Source organism: Populus alba, chromosome 4, assembly GCF_005239225.2.
Source record: "Populus alba chromosome 4, ASM523922v2, whole genome shotgun sequence".
Taxonomy (NCBI): Eukaryota; Viridiplantae; Streptophyta; class Magnoliopsida; order Malpighiales; family Salicaceae; genus Populus; species Populus alba.
The window spans coordinates 4,652,604-4,677,897 of NC_133287.1; the positions used below are offsets into that span (position 1 = coordinate 4,652,604).

At 33.3% G+C, this 25,294-nt stretch overlaps 6 protein-coding genes across 7 annotated transcripts; 4 read left to right on the plus strand and 2 right to left on the minus strand.

Annotated features, from left to right (window-relative positions):
* Window positions 1-1,778: 1,778 nt before the first annotated feature.
* Window positions 1,779-4,987, plus strand: LOC118033073 (protein IQ-DOMAIN 9). Its single transcript, XM_035037916.2, has 6 exons — window positions 1,779-2,080; window positions 2,863-2,975; window positions 3,240-3,407; window positions 3,513-3,740; window positions 4,117-4,230; window positions 4,325-4,987. Exons 2-6 carry the CDS (start codon window positions 2,901-2,903, stop codon window positions 4,676-4,678), a joined length of 939 nt encoding a protein of 312 aa, XP_034893807.1. The 5' UTR covers window positions 1,779-2,080; window positions 2,863-2,900; the 3' UTR covers window positions 4,679-4,987.
* A 3,106-nt stretch (window positions 4,988-8,093) lies between these two features.
* LOC118033075 (nudix hydrolase 15, mitochondrial) lies at window positions 8,094-11,736 on the plus strand. The gene is made up of 4 exons (XM_035037919.2): window positions 8,094-8,643; window positions 9,484-9,626; window positions 11,078-11,197; window positions 11,279-11,736. The coding sequence occupies exons 1-4, from the start codon at window positions 8,289-8,291 to the stop codon at window positions 11,501-11,503; spliced, it is 843 nt and encodes a 280-aa protein (XP_034893810.1). The 5' UTR covers window positions 8,094-8,288; the 3' UTR covers window positions 11,504-11,736.
* Window positions 11,737-11,887: 151 nt separating this feature from the next.
* Window positions 11,888-14,586, plus strand: LOC118033077 (nudix hydrolase 22, chloroplastic). The gene is made up of 4 exons (XM_035037922.2): window positions 11,888-12,888; window positions 13,016-13,158; window positions 13,706-13,825; window positions 13,926-14,586. The coding sequence occupies exons 1-4, from the start codon at window positions 12,672-12,674 to the stop codon at window positions 14,142-14,144; spliced, it is 699 nt and encodes a 232-aa protein (XP_034893813.1). The 5' UTR covers window positions 11,888-12,671; the 3' UTR covers window positions 14,145-14,586.
* A 651-nt stretch (window positions 14,587-15,237) lies between these two features.
* On the plus strand, window positions 15,238-17,209 carry LOC118033076 (nudix hydrolase 22, chloroplastic). 2 transcript variants are annotated; one of them, XM_035037920.2, is made up of 4 exons: window positions 15,239-15,565; window positions 15,685-15,827; window positions 16,674-16,793; window positions 16,879-17,209. In XM_035037920.2, exons 1-4 carry the CDS (start codon window positions 15,334-15,336, stop codon window positions 17,098-17,100), a joined length of 717 nt encoding a protein of 238 aa, XP_034893811.1. In that variant the 5' UTR covers window positions 15,239-15,333; the 3' UTR covers window positions 17,101-17,209. The 2 variants fall into 2 exon arrangements, with proteins under 2 accessions (XP_034893812.1, XP_034893811.1); XM_035037921.2 differs by lacking the exon at window positions 16,674-16,793 and having other exon boundaries at window positions 15,238-15,565.
* Window positions 17,210-17,428: 219 nt separating this feature from the next.
* On the minus strand, window positions 17,429-19,523 carry LOC118033074 (magnesium-chelatase subunit ChlI, chloroplastic). The gene is made up of 3 exons (XM_035037918.2): window positions 19,311-19,523; window positions 19,010-19,125; window positions 17,429-18,684 (listed from the first exon to the last, which is right to left on the minus strand). Exons 1-3 carry the CDS (start codon window positions 19,393-19,395, stop codon window positions 17,632-17,634), a joined length of 1,254 nt encoding a protein of 417 aa, XP_034893809.1. The 5' UTR covers window positions 19,396-19,523; the 3' UTR covers window positions 17,429-17,631.
* A 2,472-nt stretch (window positions 19,524-21,995) lies between these two features.
* Window positions 21,996-24,064, minus strand: LOC118033084 (tetrahydroanabasine acetyltransferase). Its single transcript, XM_035037927.2, has 2 exons — window positions 23,052-24,064; window positions 21,996-22,744 (listed from the first exon to the last, which is right to left on the minus strand). The coding sequence occupies exons 1-2, from the start codon at window positions 23,861-23,863 to the stop codon at window positions 22,210-22,212; spliced, it is 1,347 nt and encodes a 448-aa protein (XP_034893818.1). The 5' UTR covers window positions 23,864-24,064; the 3' UTR covers window positions 21,996-22,209.
* Window positions 24,065-25,294: the final 1,230 nt, after the last annotated feature.

Sequence of the window (25,294 nt, forward strand, 5' to 3'; positions counted from 1 at the left end):
ACTTGAAAAGGAGGCATCTCAAATTAATTAGGAATTAGGAATTAGATTTTATAATTTATAAATAATATATATTTTAGGTAAATAGGATCATAAGATCTTACAAATGACCAATTTTAGGTAATTCACTCACTCCATATAAATGGACTTAGATCCGAGGGAAATAATTGTTTTAGATAAGAAGAAATCATACTTATATTATATGTGTGATCATGAATACTATAAAAAGTTAACTGATTTCAAATTGTTATTGTTCTCTTGAAAAAATCAATGTTAACATAATTAACTATCGAGCTGGCAGCCATGATCATCTGGTTGAGTTGACATTGAAATTTCTTTGGCCAAGTTGCATGCTTTTCTCCTCTTTACGTAATCTATCATCATTTCCTGAGCTTTTTTTTTTAATCTACAAAAAAAACTTTAATTCTATCATCCGCTATGAGTTTGGATCTAAAAAGAATTGCAGAGAATGTATGCTACTCAAGGAAAAAGATATTGGGTCAAGGAAAAATATTATTTTGGAGTTTTATCTTGCAAATATCCAGTATTTTTTAAATTTCTACGCAAGGAATTATAGAAGAAATGTTTTCAATAAATAGAAAGGATCGGTGGACTAAATATGAACGAGTGGATGAGTTCTTATTGTTAAGCTAGATTTTTTAAAATATTTTTTATTTAAAAAAAATATTAATTTATGTTTCTATGTATTTTTAATTAAAAAATATTTTAAAAAACTTCGCAATCAAAGTACTAAATATGTATTTAAACTGCAAGGAACTTTCCCAAGTAAACATCAATTACGTATTTTTCTGCAAATTAAATGATGTTAAAAATGGACATATAATTTGTATACCTGTCAAATTCCAATTATATATGGTCTCTGAGTACCCATTAAAACATACAAATACATGATATATTAAGAATTTATTTATTTTTTCATTCCAAAAATACTTTTGAAAAAATTAAATTTTTATTTTATTTTTTTACTTTAGATTAATATTTTTTTAGTATTTAAATTTTTTTTTATATGTTAATGTTAAAAATAGTTTTTAAAAAATAAAAATATATATTATTTTAATATATTTGTAAATAAAAAACACTTTAAAAATTATATATTTATTACACTGCCAATCATGCACGAGTGTCGATGGGCGCTCGCTATGTATATATTATTTTAATTCCTGAACTGAAAGAGTTTTCTTTTATAATCATTTCTTTTTTCTAACTAATCAACGGCCCACAATCATAATAATCCACCTAATCAACACCCTCAAACCACCGGTACCCTCCCCCAATTAAAACTTAAACGGTCAACTTCATAACGCTTCAAAACAAATATTAATCACATAAATAATTCCTTTATCTTCTGATTATATTCTTCCACAACCAACAGTAGCTCTCTTTTTTCTCTGTGTAGCAATCCTAAAAGGTAAGCCTGGTGGTTAGATTTGCAGTCCTTTGTTACTTCACGGGTTCGTATTTTGAAGGTGGACATCGACGTAGCTGAGTTGCAATTCACTGGCTGTGAATTCTTTCCTTTGTGATTAGACTTTTGAACCTTACTTGACGAACTTGTATGTATTTTGCTCAAGAAATTACATGGAATAAATTAAACTGAACAAATCTAGGGACTAAAAACAACATGTAAAAAAAAATTGAAGAGGCAAACAACCAATCAGCCATCTTAATCAAACCTTGTCATGGTTTGTTCTCCTGTCATTATTAGCCTTGTATTGCTGAATTATTCAAACCCCAAAAGCACACCAGCCAACACCCACATCTGACAATTAACCTTGTCATTTGTTGAGTCCTTGATTGAAGGGCAATGTGATTTTATGGTATTGTTTATATTTGCAAACATTGTCAAATATCTGTTGGTGAAGGTTTTTGGAGCGAAAAATAAAATAAAATGCTGGTCATGGGCCATAGTAATCCACATTTCCACACCCAATTCTGTTCTTGCTCTTTATTGTTCTTTTTCAGGGCCTTGCTTCTTCTTCACTGAAAGTACTATTCTCACCAGCTACTTTGTTCTCCTCCAAAAAACTTGACTGCCCATTTCCTCACAGGTCTCACCTCTCTGGTATGTCTACTTGCCAAGATTTCGTTTTTCTGTTTTTTTCTTTGTGAAAGAAAACCTTTTGGGCTTTAAGTTTTGTTTTGCTTTCACCTTTAGATTGACCAGTGTGACTAGGACACCCATTTGTTGACTAAGAAAGATGGGGTGAGATCTGGATGTTATTGTTGCTGCTGAATTAATCTGTCTCAATCAGATTTGTTTTGAATCTGGTTGTTGCTTAATGTGATCAAGTATTAAAAAATGGTTTCTTGAATGGTAAAAGAAAAAAAAAATTCCCCTGTTGTGGGTGCTGCAGTTCAGTTTCTTTTGAGAGTTAATGTGTTTTTATCGATGGATAGAGAGATTGTTTGTGGGATTCTACCTTGTTGGTTGGGAGACAAGAGGAATGAATGTTAGTTGCAAGGTAATGAGATGGACTATGATAGAATATTTTGGAACTCTGCTGTTAGTTTCATGATCAAATGATTGCGTAACCATATGAAATCAAAATTCCTTTGAGAGGTATAACACTCAGATACTAACATTTTCAATACTGCAGTATTTGGTACAATTTTGTTTTTTGTTTTTTTTCCACTGCTTATGATTTTTTTTCCCTGGATTGCCTACGGTTATGTATGTCTCCCAGTTCAATTTCACACATGACTGTCTGTTTGGTGAACCACATAATGGAAGAAAAGGATGTTTTTGAATGCTTTGTAACATTATCAATATGTTGCTTGTAGAAAAGAAAGACAAAAACTTTGCAAAATGTACATAATGCTGGTGCTGCTGTATTTTACTGCCAGGTTCATGTAAAGTTGGAAACAAACATCTGGCATCAGCAATGGGTTCTGGAGACTGGTTTAAGACAATGATTAGCATGAAGAAAGTAAAGGATGACAGCTCAAAACAACCAAAGGTATTGAATCATCCAAAGCAAATTTGCTGTCAATGCATTTTGTTCTTCTTTGTATTTTCATAATGAATCCATATCCTTTACCTTGATAAGATTTATTGTAATGTGGCCATTCAATTCTTTTATTATAAACTACTGCTGATTCAAGACTATTGCAAGGTTGTGACGTTTATTGTTGGAATTATTGTTATTAGGATAGTGGTGAAGAAAGTTTTTTCTTTTTTAACCTATTATATGCAACCACATCTGTTTCTGCAATCTGAACAGGGCTCTACAACTTCTGCAAAATCAAATGGCTTCAAATGGAAGAACAAGCTGCGAAAAGAATCTGCTATTTTTGCAAATGGTTCCAGTAGGGCCAATCCCAGATTTATTGACATGCCAGTCGAGGATGTGGCTGCCACTCAGATTCAAACAGCATTCAGGGCCTATATGGTATGTCCATTGTCTGCACTACACATGGATGCATATTCATACAAATGGAAAGACATGCACATTTGAATGGACAATGGTTCATTAAATCATTTCCTAATGGTGCAGGCTAGGAAAACTCTTCGCCGTTTGAAAGGTACTGTGAGGTTACAGATCATCACTAAAAATTATTCTGTCAAAAAGCAAGCTGCAACTACTTTGAACTACCTTCATTCTTGGAGCCAAATACAGGCCCAGATTAGAGCCCGTAGACTCTGTATGGTTACAGAAAGCCGGTTAAGACAGAAGAAGTTAGAGAATCAACTAAAACTTGAGGCAAAGCTTCATGATCTGGAGGTTAGGATGTAATTTCAATGCTTATACAATCAATCAAACTAAAACAATGATTTTCTTTTGTATTGATATAGATTTAGTGGATGTTGTAAGTTTTTGCTGTAAGGGGAGGTCGGTGTAGAAATACTATATGCAGTCACATCCATGGAATTTGGTTCCTTAAGACTTGTCACTCTCTGCGGTTTTAAGATTGTTCATATGCCTACCCGCAGAGAATACAAAATAATGATGAAGGTCATTTATTTCTCTTTCATTAGGAATCGAATGTTCGGAATTTAATTTTTTGGCTGTGGTCTGTTGATGCCCACAAATTATTCTCCACTCCACTTATTATATGATCCCGTCTCCCTCTAAGAGTACTGATTGAAACGAATGACAGGTTGAATGGTGTGGTGGCTCTGATACAATGGAGGAAACTCTTGCAAGAATACATCAGAGGGAAGAAGCAGCAGTTAAGCGGGAACGGGCGATGGCATATGCCTTTTCTCATCAGGTATTTGAAATCCCAAAAATGTTTTCTTCATTGTAGTTCCCTGGAAGGGGCAAAAACAAATTGGAAATGACAAAAAAGATCTCATGAATTACAGTGGAGGGCCAGCTCTGGTCATAGCCTCGGGCTTGTTAATTTTGAACTTGGGAAAGCAAATTGGGGCTGGAGTTGGAAGGAACGCTGGATTGCTGCTCGTCCATGGGAAAGCCGGGTCCCTGTGAAGTCTGCTAGTCCAAAGAAAGTGAAGAACAAGCAGGCTACAAAGATTGATGAAAACACAAAGTTGCAAACCAAAAAAACACCAGTTTCATTCAAGCCATCGTTGTCCAATGGGAGAGCAACTCCAACAGCACGGAGATTATCTTACCCTCCAGCTGAAAAACGGGCAACACTTGAGAGAAGCATTAAATCTGATGCAGCAAACACTAAACGCGAACACTTGGTATCTTAGTACGAAGCATAAATTTAAAAATCGCGAAGACTTGATTCTACCTTCAGTCATTTTTGTTTCAGATAAGAAAGGATGTGTTTTTATGCTCAGTACTGATTTTGTGTTAGTGGAGTGGTGTGATAGTGGTATGCTTTTGCATATAGTACAGAAACTATAGATCAGGCCTGGTTTTATGAATGACAGGTGTCATTCTTTTCGCGTTTTCTCCTTGATATATTTTTACCTGTTCTTTTTTTCAAGTTCATATGTATTTATGGTGTAAATAGACCTCATTTTTTTGGTGGTGGATTTGTGATGTATTTAAAGTCTTATCAATCCTTGCTATCAATTAGTGTTACTGATGCATGACGACAGATATCTGAAGTTAAAGAAGAAAGAAAAAGAAGAAGAAGCCAAATAAAAAGAAGAAAAAGCTGAAGAAGAGAAAGAATGAGGTTGAAAAAGTGTGTTACTTTTAAATTTTATTTAATTCATAAAAAATTATTTAATATTTAAAAAATAGGATATAAATACTAAAATTCTAATTAAAACAACTTATAGCCCATTAAATAAAATATCTAATAATAATTAAATCTAATCTAATAAATAAAGTGTAATTAATAAACCTCAACTAAAAGTTCTAATAAATTAAAATAAAATATAAGTTAAAGCCTAATCTCACAATTATTTAGATTATCTTTTATCGTATATGATCATATGAGTGTGAAAATAGTGTCTCAAGTTCGGTGTTCCAACTAACTTTATCGGGGTTGAAGAAACTTAACCTCGTCAAGTGTAGTTCAAGGCAGCTCAAATATTGTTCCTAAAAATCATGATCAAGCTGCTGTTAAGTTTCTCTGATAATCCAAGTATAGTATGAATTTGGTTATCTAACTCATATACTAAAATTCGTTGAAGTTCACCATCCATTGTAAAAACAATTTGTGCATCCAAAATAGTATTAATATATTCTTTTTGTGCCAAAGATAAGAATAATAGGGCAGAGTTTTTAAAATAAGCATTAGAGATAAATTATATTTTATATAGAATGAAGTCTTTCATGTTAAAAGTAGAGTTAATATCAAAGTTTGATGGTAGTTTAATAACATAACTATTTGATTCAATCATTTGCAATACTTTAAATGGTCTAACACTATCTACTTGAAATTTATGATTGCTTTTTAAAGGGCACCTTTCAGGGTTAATTTGTATCACAAAATAATCTTCGACGTTAAATAAAACATGATACGTATATAAATTAGCTTGAAATTTGTATTATTTATTTCTTGCTTGAATTTATTTTATGATTGCAACATGCAAATTATGAACTTTAGTTGGAGCTGCCAAATGAAGAGGCATTTGTACTATGCCTTTTATTTCTTTACTTTCAGAATTCCAACGGCAGAGGCAAAGCAATAGCTAAAATGGCTTTTTGCTTTGTTAAGAGCGATTTCTACATTTAACTGTAGAAATGGCCAAAATGGCCAACGGCTATTTTTATAGCCGTTGGCCAACAGCTCTTTTTTTTTTTTTTTAACATATAAAATTTTGTCTATAAATACATGAAGAAAAAACTTGGTTATTTTAAATACATTGTTATGAAATTGATATCAATTCGTAATACTTTTATAAGTTTGAATTTGAATTTACTTTTAAAAAATTAAATTTTTAACAATAACATATAAAACTTAAAATTAAAAATATTCATATAAATAAAATTTAAATTTAATTTTAAATTATATTTTTTAACTTTTATATTACTTCATTAATTTTATATTACTTTTATAAATTACTCATATTAATTATATAATTAATAACATCATAATTATATTATATATAAAATATCTAAATTAGTTATATAATTATATTAAAATTAATTTAACATGAAATATATTAAAATATAAATGGCTTTTCTAAATAGCTTTTTACCATTGGAATGCACATAATACAAAAAGGCTATATTTACACTATTCAAAAAGCTATTTTCTTCATTTGACTCTTCAAAATGACATTTTCCATTGGAGATGCTCTTACATGCAAAGGACTCAATTGGATTAGACATTTTAGAATGAATAGACATAAGAAGAAGATTTACAAGCTTTCTAGATCCATAACTACAAACACTATATGATTGGGGTTTGAAGTAGAACAAAAACTATTTAAAGCCTTATTCAATATAGTTTGGACACAACCTATTTATTAAGGGTATGATTTCTCCAACCTTTAAAAAGATTAAGGACTATAGTGTGTTTTTGTTTAAACAAACTATCAATTAAATTCGATTTGAATTTTGATTTTTAAAATTTAAATTTGAAAAGAAAATAGTGTTTGTGTTTGTTTAGGGTTGTTGTATGCTTGTGTTATAATTTAATAAATACACATTCATGGAGACAAAAGAGGAAAGGGGGAGGAGATAAAAAAAAAAAAAAAATCTTCACTCTTCTAAACAAATGCTTATTTTCATTTCCCAACATTGGACATAACCTCTTACCGGTATTAACCATACCGAAATCAACTTCCTTTCCTCTCTCTTAGTCATTATATAGCCACCCTCACTTTGGTGTTAATTTTTTGTTTTGGGCATACTTTGATCTTGCTTGTTTTTTTAGCATTTCCACAAAAAAATCCAAAATATTTTGCATGTTTTACCATTTTATAGACAAAAAAATGTATATAAAAAAATATTTTAGATTCATATTTGGATTTTATAACTAGTTTACAAAACCCATTGGTTTTGATTAAGATTAAAATGTTTATTGTGCTAACATACCTAAATTTTTAAAATAACAAAATCATAAACCTTGACTTTTAGAATAAAAAATGTTTGTTACTAGTGTTTGAGAAAAATGGACTCATTGGGAATACTAACTTTGATTGACATTCATCAATATTAAAATTATAAATATCATTTATAATATGCATTGATATCAGAATTGAAAATATCAATATTAATCAATGTTAAAGTTGAGAATACCTTTAATATTCACCAATGCTAAAACTATAACTATTTATACTAGAATTAGAAATAACTTTGAATTTCAATATTCAATAACATCAAAGTCAAGAATATGAAACCTTTTCTTCATATGATATTAATCAATGCTTGAGTTGAAAATATTTTTAGCCGAATATTTATTTATGCTAGAATTTAAAATATTATAAGCAGGTTATTAATAGCATAATATAATGGATCTTTATCAATTTAAAATAAAACTAGTAATTTAGTCTATCTCATATAGAATGTTTTAAAAATAATAATATTGTTTTTTAAAGTAACCAGTCATAATCTCATGAAATTGGGTTGTTTTGTTTTTTAGTTTGAAACTTTTAAAAATCAGCATACATAATAATTTATTTATTTGATTATATCAAATTAATAATCCTCCTTTTCATTGTAGAAAGAACTGCATCCCTTACAACAGGGGTTAAGAACTTAGTTTCCACTTTCAATAAGATACAGGCATCGAATTGAATGGCCTGCTACATTTGTTAAAACCCTTTAAAGGAAAAAAAGAAAAGAAAAAGAAGCTCCCTCCTTTAATGCATACTTACCAATAATCACTAATCACCGATCAAGCAAAGCTATTGATTCTCTTATAAATAGTCCTATTATGCCATAAATCATCAGCCCATGTTTTCATTGTTGAGAACTAAGCTATTACTGTCTTCATCACTGCATAAAGCACCAATCTTTACAAGTATGGACTCTTATGGATCACAAAGACTTGTGGCTTTGGCCCAGCAGCTTCGCTTCTACAAGCCACCCTCTCTATCACCAGATGAAATTGAAGAGCAAAACATAGAGGAAAGTGCAGGTAAAGTTGTTTCCCAAGTGGGTTTTCAAGAATCTGCAACCTCAATTGTTAAAGACCCTGAAAGGTTTAGACCCAATAGAGCTGCTGTTTTGGTCTGCATCTTTGAAGGTGATGCTGGTGGTTTTCGTGTCATTTTGACTAAGAGATCCTCCAAATTGTCTACTCATTCAGGTTAGTGGTTTTTTTCCTTCTCTCTCTCTCTCTCTCTCTCTCTCTTCTTATGAGAATTGGAGATTTTGAATGCTGATTGTTTGCAGATATTCTTTCCTTAGTTCTGGGAATCTGTTGTTAATTCAGTTGAATGAATGGTTATTGCGGCTGGCTGACTTTTGGATGCTCTTTGTTTGGTTGATGATGCATGTGCCAAAATTTTCATTTCTGTAGTAATTCATGATGAAGAATAGAGTTTAAGGCAATTCAGTAAGATAATTTATCCCAATGTTTAAGTTTTTGCATAATGTAGTTAATAGTAATTGCTCTTAAATTATAAGTCTCAACTGATGAGACTGGATAAAGATGCGAGTAGGGCTGTAGAAGATAAAAAGAATTGAATCTTATTGCTCTCTTTTGAGTTTTACCCCTAAGGTCAAATTTTTTGAACTCAGCTCAACTGAATTGTTATATGCTTAAAAAAAATGTTCAAGCAAGGTTTAAAATTGGAATCATTTTGTCTTTTTGTCATGCATTGTTGAAGTGATCAGATAGAGCAAAAGTTGTTGAACTTAAGAGAATTTGAAAAGAATTGGAGAAATGAAATAAATTTTCAAAAACTTGACGATTCGATTGAGTGGTTAAGGTAGTTGTCTGAGGTTCAATTAGTTGGACAATTTGAGTCTTGTATAATACAAAGCTTTTGGTTATCATTTTTTAATGAAGACTTGAGGTTGAAGTTTGTTGTTCTTTTCTCTTTTTGTGGCCAAGCTGTGAAAATGTAATGGCAACACCGATGACTAAGGTACAGGGAGCGGTTGTTGATTGTTCACTCCACTAAGTGGGTGTTTTTGGTTGCAGGTGAAATTTCCTTACCTGGGGGAAAAGCAGATGAGAGTGATAAGGATGATTTTGAGACGGCAACAAGGGAAGCGAAGGAGGAAATTGGGTTAGATCCCTCACTTGTGAATGTTGTTACTGTTCTTGAACCATTTTTGTCTAAGGTATGAAAAGGATGCTTCTTCTATGCTCTTGGAATTTATGGACTCTCTGTATTTTATGGATGATGGTTTCTGCTGATTTGCATATTATTTCATTTGGCCGACTACCCTGTATGATTGACTCAAAACTTGCTTGGGACAGGGGAGTGTTCTTGTAATATTGGTTGACAGCTTGAGGTTTAGACCCATAGTGACCCTTGTGTAATGAAGCCTAGGTATTGTCTTAACATAAGATTACCATAAAGTAAGGTGAGAATTATTGTCAAACCTTAATGAACCTTGTGATAGCCCCTGTTATCGTGGGGTAAATAGTAAACTTTATTGTCTTTACTCCTTTTAGGGGGGTCTTTGGGTGGGGGTGGGGGGGGGGGGCAGTGTGGTTTGCTTCTATAAGGAAGTGAGGGGCCAAAATTTGATGGGTTCATAGAAATTTCCTAGGCAGGATTATTTCCTCTTTTACTTTCCCATTTATTCAATTTTGATGTTTCCATTTAGCCTGTAAGTGGGATTGACATGGTGTTGGACCTACCACATAGCATTTTGACAGTTGCTAGAAAGTTTCACTACCATTATTCTTCATATAAGTGATCTTGATACTACTTCTTCTCGCCATATCAGTATATCATGGTAGTTGGTGTAGTATATTTGAAATGAATTGTTTTATTCCTTTCAAAGAATAGGTAGTCGAGGAATGCGCCCATTAATAAGTTTATCATATCTGGAAGTTATGAAGACAATGCTAGAATGCTTCCTAAACGAGACTGGCAAACACAGATGTGTTGCATCACATAATTGTAAACTGTTCACAATCCGTGCTGTCATCCATCATTTATGTATCATGAGGTTGTTTGAAAGTTTAGTGGCTCCTTTCTATCGCACCTTTTGCTTTCTCTTTTGACATGAACAAATTTTATTCTAAAGTCACGGCATTTAAGGTGAACAACCTCATAACCATGAGATTTCAGAACAGTGCTAAAGGATGCTTCTGTTAGCTGTCTAGCTATTTTCTGCAACGAAACCGTGATAATCAGCATTAAATATATAGGAAAATTCATTACATGAGAAATTATGTAGGAAAAGAACGCTCATTTTTATCACATGTGCATTCTCTACTCCACTCTCATTTCTGCTTTCTTTTAGCTGAAACATCATATGCCATGATGAGTTCTAGGCCAGGATCCAAAATCTGTTACCCGCAGAACTTCAGTCGTGGATTTCCTGACTAGTATTCTGATTTTGACAGTCATCTTTGTTTTAATCATCAACATCAATATAATACATCTGTCAATAACTATGATGTGTGCTCTATATGTGCATTGCTTGGGTCTGGACGGACAGTGTATTTAACTAATTAGCATTTGAATTGTCTGACAAGTGTCTGTTGGATATCACAAAAAATTAAGCTGTTATCGTCTATTTTTTTCAGTTTTAGCAATGATTGCTTTTCTTTGCAGCATCTTCTGAGAGTGATTCCTGTTATAGGCATTCTAACCAATAAGAAGGCTTTCAAGCCCACCCCAAATCCCGCTGAAGTGGAAGCAGTATTTGATGCTCCCTTGGAAATGTTCATTAAGGTTAAACCTCTTTCACTTTTATTAATTGACTTAACCATTAGGTTTTCTTATAAATAACTATGCATGAAATATTTTGTTCAGGATGAAGATCGACGAGTAGAGGAGAGAGAATGGATGGGAGAAAAGTATCTGATTCATTTCTTTGACTATGAAACGGGGAATAAAAAGTACTTGATATGGGGTTTAACTGCTGGGATTTTGATCAAAGCTGCTTCAGTGGTCTACCAACGGCCACCAGCTTTTGTGGAGCAGAATCCAAGGTTCAAGTTTCCTAAAGGTGCAAGCAATGATACAGTGAAGCGCTGAATAATTCAGGAAAAATATTGTTGGATTGTACTCAGATTCTCGGAATAATCATCCTTCCTCAATAAAAACCCTCGCAACCCACACGTGTTGAACCAGTTAAGTTATTCAAATGTATGCACTAAATAGCATTGTCAGTAGATAGGCAGAATGCAATATTATCCTCTAGGAAATTGTAAATTGAGGAGACTGATTACTTAAGAGGCAAGGAGTTAACTGGATCAAATTTCAACAAATTCTTCCTGGGGAGTGAATTGCATTTATCTTCTTCCAACTGCAGTTAATTCTATTGAATGACTTCGAGTTTTTCTGTAGCGAAGTTCTTGATTGAACTGATCCCTACCGCTAAAGCTTACACAGCTGTTAATAAACAGCATTGCACTTCTTCAGTCTCTTCTGCATTTGAGAAGGAGGTGTACCTAATGCCTGCTTTCGTTGACTTGGCTCTATAACAGTAGAGTTAAAGCCGCTTGTGGAATCTTTAAACTGCTTGCCTCTACAAATAAAAGCTTTGATTTTCATAGATGCTACTTTTGGTAAAAATGTTCTTGTCTTAGAGTTGTACTTCTCTGCAAATTGTACAAGTATTGTTTCCCACGTTTTGGAAACATGATTTGTTGTTTAGAGAACAGACATTTACTTCTTTTTCAGTTTAGACTTCAGAGAAGCTGTAGAAAGAATTGGATGAAGGATGAGAGGAATTTATATAGTATGTTTGCTTTTGTTTTCTTCTCTAATCTTTGGGCAAAATGAAAAATATGATAAGAGAATCACACGATAACTTCTTTTCGTGCATGGACAGGCACCCAACGGGCACTTTTTCCACTTTCGAAATCTTTCGTGCTTATCTATCTACCTTTGTTTTCTCTGGTCCAGAAACATATACAGCGGAGGTGAATTTATCAAAATCTACAAAATGTTGATGGACCGTGGCCTGAGCCTAACAGTTCCTAGGTAGTTCTCACCTCAACCAGCTCTTTCATGAGCTCCCCCACCTACCATCTTAAATGATGGAGCACTAGCGATGCTGATTTTTCTATTTGAGAGTCGGAAAATTAATTCTCAAAATTGATTGCTACAAAAGAAAGAAATTTAACAACTTTTTTAAGTTTTAAGAAAAAGGAAATTGACAAGTCATAACTAAGACAGCAGAGACCAGCCAAACAACAACATGAGTGAAAAGTCCCAGAAACTGTTATCATTAGCTCAACAGCTTCGTCTCTATAAACCTCCTGATTCTTTAAACAACCCAACAAGAAGACAAAATGGGATCCCACAAAGTGCAAAACCAAAAACAGCTGCAGTTCTTATCTGTATATTTGAAGGAAATGATGGAGATCTGCGTGTGATCCTAACAGAACGCTCTTCAAGACTTTCTTCTCATTCTGGTACAAAAGAGAGTTTTTCTTTATGTTAATTTAACTATCAAGTCATGATTTTTACTGGGTTGTACACTTGTATTGATGGCTATGTGATGTTTTAAAGAAAGAAGAAATGGGCTGTATTCTATTGCAGGTGAAGTTTCCTTGCCTGGTGGGAAAAGGGAGGAAGGAGATGCTGATGATGTAGAGACTGCCTTGAGGGAGGCTACAGAGGAGATTGGCTTGGACCCTTCTCTTGTTGATGTTGTCACTGTTCTTGAACCATTCATGACAAAGGTTAGATTGTGTTTAATTAAGCAAATTCATTTTCAAGTCATTATTCTTAACCATTCTTGAGGGTCAATGATTCGTTTGATATAGATTACTTATATTATTTATTTGTTAATTATAGACACTTTCATATCACTTTAACACTCTTGGAACAGAATAAATAGTTGCAAGATATACAGTTGATTTTAATTATGTGGAAAGAGGAGATAAAAGAACCAAAATGGATAATATATTGGCATAATAGGAAAGTTTGAGTAGAATATCATGGGTTTGAGTCTTTGCTCATGATTCTGATGTTTAGGGCATTTGCTGTGTTAAGTTGTCAACTATGAGAGGAAGACATAATAAAGTGCGATCTTTAACAACCTATGGAAATGTTTAAACTAATCTCATGATTCTATTTCTTGAATCTGGAATGATAAATTTTCGAGCCTCTTTGTTGTCCTCTCAAGTTTCTTCAGATTATTGATTGAAGTTACAGGCAGAGTGCTTATTTGTCCTCTTCGTTTGTGTATGAGCTTGTTTTTAGACTAAATCTCGGTTCCATATGCAGTATGCTATGACTGTGGTTCCTGTGGTCGGCATCCTGTTCGATAAGAAGGCATTCAATCCAGCTCCAAACATGAATGAAGTGGAAACAGTATTTGATGTTCCCCTAGAAATGTTTCTTAAGGTTTTACTCTAGTTCGATTTTTATCAATTACACTTTGAAATTAAATTTCAGAAGCATTTCTCAGTTCTCACAGGCTTCTCTTTTCCGGTGGTGAATACAGGATGAGAACCGGAGGGAGCAGGAGAAAGAATGGATGGGAGACAAGTATCTACTCCACTTCTTTGATTATCAGTCAGGGAGGAAAATGTATACAGTATGGGCTATCACTGCTTCAATATTGATTAGGGCTGCATCAGTGGTCTACCAAAGACCACCTGCATTTCTAGAGCAAAAGCCAACATTCTGGAATGGAAACCCTGATAAAGCTATAGATACCTGACGATCTTGAATTGCCGGTATCGAGCACTATCTTTATACAATAAATTTAGAACCTCTCTGCTTTTGATCATGTTGTTTGAAGATTACGCAGATGATCAATCTCAAGCACTTCAGAGGCATTTGAATTTTCACAGTAGCCAACACCTGATCACAAATGCGAATCATCATCAACTGTTCGTTGACATTGATGATCTGTGGTGGAGACTACTGAGCAGAGTCTATGATCTTGAGCTTCCTATGAAGTTTTGTGTTGTTTGCAGCTTGTAACCATATGCTTATCTGACTTGCTCTCTTATATTGATAGCTAGAACTTGTGATTACACTTTGTAAGGTTGTCGAGGTACTAAATATACAGTCGCATTGATTTCTTTTCAAGGAAAAAACAAAAAAGATTGTGATGCAAGACAAGGTTATGTAACATAGAAGAGGCAGAATTCCCTGCAGTCCACGGGGTAATAAATAGCCAAAAATGAAGAAGCTGAATTTCCCACAAGAGAGGAATTATATAAAGTAAATAAGAAAGAAATCCTTGTTAGTATCCTTAGGCGAAAGAGATTGCTGTTGTTAATATCATGTTCTTCTTTTTTGCATCCCAAGGATCTTTTGGGATTTTTTACTCTTTTTTAGTATTATAATCAAAATAGATATTTATAAGAAAGATAATGATTAAAATTTTGAAGAAAAAAAATATTTTTTATTCAAAATTATTTCCAGTCATTCATGTATTTTCTTTTGATAGTAATATGTATTTTTTATTGAAAGCATAGTTTATTGAATAAAAACTAATGATAATTAAAAAAAATCATTAAAATTAAATGATTCCAATTAAAGAAGAACAAATGCATAGAATAAAAATATCATCTCCTTATTTATGTATTTTTTTTTTTTTTTTTTTTATGAAAACATGTTTTTTTTTATTTGAAGCATTGTTTTTTTAAATAAAAAACTACTATGATTGTGAAAGCAAGTTTTAATAATAATAAAAAAAAACCATGGATTAATCTTTTTCACATATCTATATGAATAAATTTAAGAATAATAAATCTAAGAAAATTATATAAAAAAAAAAATATTTTGTTCTTATTAAAATTATAATTCCGGTCTTGACTTTCAAGAACATGATTTCACCGTAGATCCTGGAACAAACTAAACACATCTTAGGACAGAAAGTAGCGGTCAAAACCCAAAAAATGGCTTCTGAAAATAGGGGAGAGAGATCCCAGAAGCTCATATCATTATCTCGACGGCTCAGCCTCTACGAACCTCCTCCCCATCTAAACAACCCGGCCAGAAGACAACATGGGATCCCAAAATCTGCAAACCCCAAAAGAGCTGCAGTTCTCATCTGCATCTTTGAAGGAAATGATGGAGAACTTCGTGTAATCCTCACACAACGCTCTTCACAACTCTCTTCTCACTCAGGTATGAAAATAATCACCTTTCTGTCATGTGTTTGCTTTCAAGTCATGCTTTTCATTGTAATATAATGATGATTATGTTATGTTCTTTTTGAGGGCCAAATAGGTTGTGTTTCGACGCAGGTGAAGTGGCCTTGCCTGGTGGAAAAAGGGAGGAAGGTGATGCTGATGATATAGCAACTGCATTGAGAGAGGCTAAGGAGGAGATTGGTTTGGACCCTTCCCTTGTTGATGTTGTTACTGTTATTGAGCCATATATGACCAGGGTTTGTGTTGAATTTCTCAAATTCAGTTTCTATTTTGCTATTTTGTGGGAAAGAGATGATTTATTTGATCCATACAATTCAGTAACACTTACCAAAGTAGCTTAAGATGGATGCTTTGAAATCTAATTTTGTTTTTCATACTTAATGACCCTGGTCAATCAGAAATCAGAGGTAGTTCAAGATGAGTGGTCGATTGCTTGATTAATCTGGAGAGGGAGAAGAAGATAGAAGTCCGAAAAAACTAAGCCATTGTTTAGAATGAAGTGTGAAAAAATAAAATCGTGGGTTTTGAGTCTTCACTCATCAAACTGAGGTTTGGATTTAGGTTCCTTCACTTTTTTGCTGTCCTTAGCCTTAAATCTGGAGATTGTCTGCTGCACGGTGAAAGACAGGAAGAAGTTAATTATCTATAACAACTTGCAAGCCATCTATAACTCATCTAGTAATTCTGTGTCATTACCCATCCTTACCTGGAATGGAAGTTTTCCAGGTCTCTCTGATATCTTCGTTGAGCATCTTCACATCATTAGATGAATCTGCAAGTAGATTTTTTGCTTGTTCTCTTTGTTTGTAAATTACGCTGTGTTTGGTAACGCGTTCACATTTTGTTTGAAAGGGTTTTACATAGTGTGTTTGAGCTGAAAAAAGCATCAATTGGTGTCTTTTCATATACTTTTGGATAATTATGATATGTTGATGTCAAAAACATCAAGTAGCACTTGAAAAACATCAAAAAGCACATGAAAAGGCATCGAAATCAAATTTGACACTTTTGCAAAAACACTTGCACCGCATTACTAAACACACACAAATTGTTTTTAAACTAGTTCTTGATTCTGTGTGCAGTTTCATGTTACTGTTGTTCCTGTGATTGGTATGCTGTTTGACAAGAAAGCATTCAATCCAACTCCAGATGCTAGTGAAGTGGAATCAGTGTTCGATGTTCCTCTAGAAATGTTTCTTAAGGTCTTACTCTAGTTCTGTTTATCATTTACATAGTTATTAGCCTAAAAAAGATTTATGGCTTCCTCTCTTTTGATGGTGAATGCAGAACGAGAACAGGAGAGAAGTCGAGGATGAGTGGATGGGAGACAAGTTTCTATCTCATTTCTTTGACTATCAGTCAGGGGAAAAAGGTTTTACTATATGGGCTTTCACTGCTGCAATATTGATTAGAGTTGCTGCCATTGTCTACCAAAGACCGCCTGCATTTCTTGAGCGAAGGCCGACATTGTGGAATGGAATTCCTGATAAAGATCTCGCCAAGCTATAGATCCTTGGCTTTTTTATTTGTGCCAACCCATTCATTTAACCTTGTTCTCTGAAGATATATGGAAAATGTTTCAAAACAGCATATAATCCGAAGCCCTTTTTCCTCTCCATTTGCTTAGCTGTTCCTAAATTTTCTGCTCACTACTAAAAAAAATAAAGGGAAATGTTTGACCATAATATACTCAACATATGGAATATATGGCTTGACCTTCTTGTAATTGATATCAAGAAGTATTCAAATAACAGAATCTGTAAAATAAACCTGGAGTGTTATTTGGTAACTCTTGTACAAAAGCATGCAGCCCAAGATGACAGAGGAGAAGATAAAATAAGTAATAGCAGATATTGCAGGCATGGCATCTTCTCTTCAGTTTAATACGAAATCCTCAATAACAGGTACAATCCATGATTATATTTGTAGTAATTTTAACAAAGATTGCGTGAAAAATAAAAACATGATAGAAACAGAAAAAATGTAATTCGAGTGACTGTTACAAAAAATTACAGAAGTGGACATCTAAAAATACTGCCATCAGCTAAAAACCTCATAAAATTTCTCACTGACAAGCAAACCTGAGTCGATTGACTCCAAGGGATCCTTCCGAAGACGGTGTCTTAAACAATTGGGGATGACAGTAGCAATATCTTCTGCAGTTACTTGATCCCTACCCTTCAGGGCAGCAAGAGCTTTAGCAGCTCTATTCGTCACAATGTCTCCTCTCAATCCATCAACATTCAGCTCTGCACAAACCTTGGAGATTTTAACCTTAAGATCATGATCTATTTTTACAGATGAAAGAAAACTCCTAGCTGAGGAAATTTGTTGCTGGAGTTTCTCTTGCTCAGACTTGTAAGTCTCGCGAAATTCCTTTGGATTTTTGTCAAATCGAGCTCTCTCTTCCACAATTTTAACTCTGAGCTCTGCATCCCTAACAGTCCCCACCTGTGCGTGCATTCCAAATCTATCAAGAAGCTGTGGCCTTAGCTCTCCTTCTTCAGGATTGCCAGAACCAATCAAAATAAATCGTGCAGGATGTGAAATTGAAATACCCTCTCTCTCCACTGTGTTCCACCCTGATGCAGCAGAATCTAAAAGAACATCCACCAAGTGATCATCCAAAAGATTAACCTCATCAACATAAAGAATGCCTCTATTAGCTTTAGCAAGAAGACCCGGCTCAAATGCCTTTACACCCTCGGTGAGAGCCTTTTCAATGTCAATTGTACCACACACCCTATCCTCTGTAGCTCCCAATGGCAAGTCAACCATATTAATTTTAGTCAGGACAACAGTGAGATCCTCCCCTTTCACAACACTCTCCCTGACTTCAATACCCATTGACTCTGGATCTGTCGGATCTGAGTTATAGGGGTCACCAGCAACCACCTTAATTTCAGGAAGTAAATCAACCAAGGACCTAACAGTGGTGGACTTTCCGGTCCCTCTATCACCCATGATCATGACACCTCCAATCTTGGGATCAATCACATTTAGCAAAAGGCACAGCTTCATCTCATCTTGCCCTACTATAGCAGCAAATGGATATACTGGTCTCTGGCTTTCCTTAGCAGCAGCCTTCTGGGCCTATACAAGTCGAAAATACAGCAATTCATATAACCTTGCAAAGCACATTCTCTTTAACATAATGCTTTCTAGCGGTATAATTCTCTCCCTTCCACAAAGTCTTAGAAATGGTGCATTGTTTAGTGGCCACAGACATTAATTCATTGACAAAATTTTAGCTTTCAAAATAAACATCTCAACTAAACCAAGTTCTCAAATCTTATTCAAACACCACATAACTCTTAAAAATGAATACTGTACTAAAGAAATCAAATTTTGATCTCCAAATAGCATATGTCAACAACAATTAAATTGAAAGCAAAGAGAGAAGGGAAGGAAACCTTACCTCCTGAACAGAGCCAATGTCAGTAGCAACACTGGCAACTGCAACATGAAACTGAGGCCTCCCTTTCTTACCCACAAGACCAATCCCTCCATAATACTTCCTCCCAAAACTTAGCCCTGCAAAAACCCACCAGCTACCTTAACTAAAAAATCAAGAAAATCCACAAAATTTAGAATCTAATCACAAATAAAGCATAAAAAAGAGGTGGATCAATCTAAAATGCACATAAATCTTGAAAAGCAAGGAAAAGTATGAATTCTGAAGAGGAAAAATGGAGTGGGGTTTAGATTGTTTAATGTACCTGAGGAGGTTAAAGAGAGAGAAGGAATGGAGAACGGTTTAGACGCCAAGATTGCAGAGGAAGAAGTTCCAAGTATGGTTGCCATCTGCAACTGAATTTGAAGAAGAGGTTTGTGTTGCTATGATTGTTCGTGTTTTATTTGCAGCAGCTTAGCATTTGGTTTTCTACTGGTCTGTTAGGTTTAGGATAAGATGATAGATTTCATGCGCTTCTACTTTGCTCTTTAGAGGCCTCTGCTTTGTCACTAGTGTTTTTTTTTTTTCAAAAAAAAAACTAAATTTATTTTGAGAATAAATATAGTTAAATAAAAGAAAAGGAGTTGAAAATTAAAATTTGCTAATGTATAAAAAAATAAGTAAAAAAGAAAAGGTATTCAGAATAATCTAAATTTATAAAAAATATTTTCATCCTCCAAATTTTAATATATTTGGCTTTGCTCCTTCTATTTCTTCATTTCTCATTTATACCCATTTATGTATGATATATATATTTTTTAATTAACGTAGATGTTTTGGTTATCTTGTATGTACTTTAACTAACTCCACAAGTTCTAAAATTAAAGATTATATTTTATTTATGATATTCTTGTAGTATCATTTTGTATCGCTACTTAAATTATTAAGAAAATTTTGGTCTTTTAATGAAAAGGTTGTTTAAGAAATTAGTTAATGGAAGTAATTTTCTAATTGAAAATTAGAAGTTATAATAATTGATAATTTTGAAATAATTTTTTTTTCATCTAGTTACATTACAAATTCAGTAAACATTTTATTTTTAGCAATTGGATATTTTATCCAATGAATTAGATCGAAAATTCAAAATTCAAGATTTTTCAATTGTTGTTAGAGTAAACTACAACTAATTACTAATAATTAATATTTTTCACATACATTTTTATCTTGTTCTTTTTATTGTTTTGAAAAGAAAATAAATACATTGAACGAATATGCTATTATACAATTTTCTTCTTTGATTGGGGTGGGAGGATTTGAGAAGGAAAGGGCATACCCATCATGGTCTCTTATATACTATGTATACCCGAGATAAATGTTCTTTTATTGATATAGAAAGAAAAAAGGTTCTTATATCATAAATTAAAGTCCATTTAATATTTTTTTATAAATAAATAATAATATAGTTGTTGATTTGTAGGATTAACATTAACAAACATTAAAAGAGAATGAAAATCTAGGGTTAACATTTTTATGACTTGGTTTTTTTTTTTTTCTATGGTTAACATCTTTATGACCTGGTTATTTTTTTTAAAAAAAAAAATTCATCAGTTTATTTGATATTGAATATTATAATTTATTTTTTTAAGATTATCCTGATTTTATAATTCAAATTATAAATTTTATGAGTTAATTTGGGTTGATCATTTTTTTTTAATATTGGGTTCATTGAAAATTAAATTTTACAATTTATTTTTATTTATTTTCTATGAGGTTATCTTAATCTCATGTTCTAGGTCGCAAGTTTGGTGGTAGGTTTACTCGAGTTGACTCAAATTATTTTTTTGTTTTTTTTAATTGATTTTTTTTTAATTTTATTATTCAACATTTGATTAACTGAGAATTGAATTTTATAATTTGTTTAGGCTTGCTCTTTATAGAATCATCTCGATCTCATAACTCAAGTTGTGGATTTTACAAATTAACTTGGGTTAATCTAAAACATTACAATATGTTACCATCTTAATATTAAAAAAAAAATATCTTAGTTTTTTTTAATCATAATTATGTTTTTACTAATTGTTTGAATTACATTTAGACTTTCCAAATTGATCGGTAATATTAATCAACCCTCACATTATTTTATATTAAAAAATATTAGAGAATAATATAAATCATATCTTGCGATTTTACCTAATAGTTTAAGCTATTGGTTGAATTGGTTTTTTAACATGGTATTAGAACCTTGATAACGAAGCAGTCACGAGTTTGAATCTCATCATCCTCATTTATTTGATAAAAATAAAGCACAAGGTAATGTGGATCTGTGCAAATTCCAAACTTAAATAACTATCACTTGAGGAGATGTGTTAGATAATAATATAAATTATGTCTTGAAATATCACTTAATTGCTTTAAATTATTAAATTGAGATGATTGTTTGATTAAAAAAAAATACATGTTAGCAACTTCTGAAAATCTTTTATATTCACTTATGTATATATAAAATCCTTAGCGTATTAGCGAGTGAATGTTCGGTTAAAATTAAAATGAATCCAACTTTCTCCGCATTAATATTTGGATCATGATCTTATAATTCTTGGTACTATTTTACCCTTGTATTGTGAGACATTGTTTTTGTACGAGTACAAGCCGATTTTTATTCAATAATCCATATTAAAAAACAATGAACCACCAACTAAATAGAAGCAAATTATAATTTAGTCCTTACAGTTCAGCAAAAAATAAATAATTAATCGTTGTAGTTTAAAAATTATAAAATTAATCTTTATATTTTTAAAATGGTTTATAATATAATTTTTTTTTTCAAAGAAAAATAAATAAATAAATAAAGAGAAGGTAAAATGGGGAAATTGGACTATAAAAAAAGATAGTTTTAGAAGAAAAAAAAAACTACTAAACTGAGGATTATCAATGCAAGGAACTATTTAATTATGTCTGACACAACGGAGACTGAATAGTTATTTTTGATAAATTATAAGGACTAAGTAAGTTTATTTTACTGAGCAATCTCTGCGATTCAGATAGTTTCAATCATATAAATCTTGAAGAACCAATACAATACTAGACGACGAGCTGTTCATTATCCAATTCTCTTATTCTGACCAAGAGTCATCACAATTTTAGCAATCCCTGTGGAGTGCAGATTGAGCTCTAGGGTGGCATGCTTACAGATATAGAAATGGCGAAGGGATTTAGCAAGTAAATCAAGACAAGTCAAAATCTTGGCTGCTAAATTTCTCCATCTCTTTCTTGAAGGCAGGCATGTGTGTTTCTTGCAAGGTTACCAGCACCTTGAACCCATCCTTCTTGCCTGCGTTTGCAGAAGAATAAGGCAAGAAAAAGCACGGCTCAACACTTCCGAGAAGTTTTCTTGAAAGCGGCAAGACAGTGACCGGACCTCCCCACCCAAAATCAACAGTTGAATGTCCCAGGTGCCTCCAATCTGTGAACCCACTCACTCTGTTTCCTGCTGTAATGCCATCTCCATAATGTAGTTCTTGAAAATCAATGAAGGAGCGGACGTACTCATCGGTTGCATTGATTTTGCTCTTTTTAATCAACTCAGCTGTTTTCCAAACTGGTTGCTCTATCAGCTCTCTGGCACAGAGTTGAGCATACATCGGAACACAACCATTGCCCCAATAGCCAGCCGGTAATGGTGGCTTTACTAGTTTTCGTATATTGATTGAATAGGCGAACTTCACATTCTCATCACCGGGAACCCCCGAGGCTTTAACCCTGTTAAGTCAATAATGAATTAGAATTAAGAGAGACAACATGATCCAAGCCATAATACATTGAATATAGCTGGCAATTTCTATAGTTTCAATAAAATAATTTATCTTGACTTGAGTTTGAGTATCCTTATGATTTTTTTCTCTCCCAATTAAGAGCCAAGAGCATGCAAGATTCGCTTTATACCACCTGCTAATTGACCTCTACTTTGTTTTTTGTTTTTAATTTTTGCAAATGAGGCAAAAATATGAAATGCACCCGTCAAGTAGTGGCGATGATGGGTGATGCACAAACTACCTAATTGACTTACTTTGCCCGCCATATGAAGGCACCCAAGGCTTCAAACGTGGTAAAACTAGAGCCGCTCTTCTCAAACAACACCTTCTTGAACTTCTCCAACCACTCATCCTTCACAGGAAAGCACTCCCGCACAACCTTACCAACCACCTGACCGTAAGGTTCAGACCCTTTCTCCAAGCCCAAAAACTCCCTCACCACTCCCTCAGCTCGGGGCGGGTCTCTCGGACCCAACAACCGCGCCCGGTCCCAAACTGGATTAGCTGAAATCCGACCCACACCACGTGCCAACTCTGCCATAACATTAAAAAACTGGGTTGCCCCAAGCCCATCACACAAACCATGGTGTATGGCAGCACCTAATGTCCATCCACCACACTCAAACACCGTGACTTGGAGAACACACGGGTTAGCCAGCCCATAATCTTGATCCGGGTCAGGAACCAACCCGTCCAGAAAATTCGGGTCCGAGTCATCAAGGTAGCTCAGTTTTTCCAACGTGCAGTTTACAGTTGCATTGATAAGAGGCACACCTAAATGGTCTCGAGAGCAAAACAGCTCCAGACGGTCATCCACCTGGCCTCGGCGGAGAGTCGCTGCAAGAGGGTAGTAGTGCACAAGAGCAGAGGAAAGCGCAGCCGCGATGACGTTGAAAGGATGGCCACCATTGCTGGTGGCGGTGTTAACGTAGACACGAAGGTAGCGAAATGTGACATTAAGGTTGCGGTCGGTGTCAAGGTGGGAGAGAGGGAGTGTATGGTCTTGAGAGAAAGGGGGCGTAGAAGGGCGAACTGGAATGGTTTCTTTGATGTGAATTTCTTCCATTGTTGTCGATAGTGTAGTTTTTTCTCTAGGCGGATGCTACTATTTAACGTTGTCGATGTTGTCGAGATATTAGGTGGGTTATTTGGTGCCTTGATTCATGGATCAGTAGTTGTTCGCTAATGGCCTTTTGGATTTTGAGGAGGACATGCATATCAACAAGAGTGGCGGGCTGCAAAATGCTGCTGAGTAGGAGGGGGCGACGTGTAGCGTGTCATGGCCACAACTACCCATATGAATTTGTATTTAAGAAATCGAAAGTCAATAATGATGGTAAGTGGTAGGTGGCTAATTTACATATACACAACGATGCTGTTATCAATCTTTTCAAGTTTAAAAAGACCTTTTTAAAAAATATTTTATTTTTTTATTTTAAATTGATATTTTTTTTTATTTTTAGATTATTTTAATATAATTAAAAATAATTTTTTTTTAAATAATATAATTTTAATATATTTTTAAGTGAAAAACAACAATAACTACATTGCTAAACAAGATTTTAGTTTTAGTTTTAATTACCGTGAAAGTGAAAATTAATTGAAGAATATATGTTTTTATTTTCAAATAAAAAATTAATCATCATCTATTTATTCATGATATTATCTTCTCTCATGTGAAACATGATTGTCTACAAAAAAATTTAGCAATAACATTTTATTTGCAAATCATGTTTTTTTTCTATATATATATATATATATATAAGGCTGATTTATTTGGACTACATTTTATTCTAGATCCAATTAAATATATGCCATTGATACTGAGACTACTAGGTTTATGAAAAAAATTATGTATCCTTGTGGCTTAATCTTAAAATTAATTATATCCCAATTTTTAATTAATTTTAATTTCTCAAGGGCTAGAATTTTAAATATATGCCATTGACACTGAGACTACTAGAAAAATATATGCCAGCCCTAAATTAAAAATAATTCGGGCTATAGGCCAGTATTTCTCGAATGGTCGTGTAATTTAAGAGCAGCCCACCCTTTGAGCAACCATTGTCCAACATGGTGGTGACCGATAATTTATAATCCATCCCGTGTTTTAAGGAGCAACAAGTTTTTCCCATTCAATTCTATTGACTACACTGTTTTCTTTTTATTTATTTAGAAGCTTCTAGTTTACTGCTCACACTAAGCTGCACGTAGGATTGTTTTTTTTTTTTTTTCACATGAAATTTTTTTTTTTTAATTTTTATAAAATTATTTGATATTATTATTAAATTTAACTTAACAGGTATGTTAATTTTAATTTTTTTTTAATTTGACATTTTATTTAGTATGAATTTAAAATTAATTCATGTGAAAATTATATATCTTGATATAATTGACTTGATAATTTCAAAAACAACCTAATTGAAATTAAAATGTGTGGATTGGCTTTTTAAAAAAAATTCAAGTTAACTTATTTTTTATTTTAAGGTTGAGATGG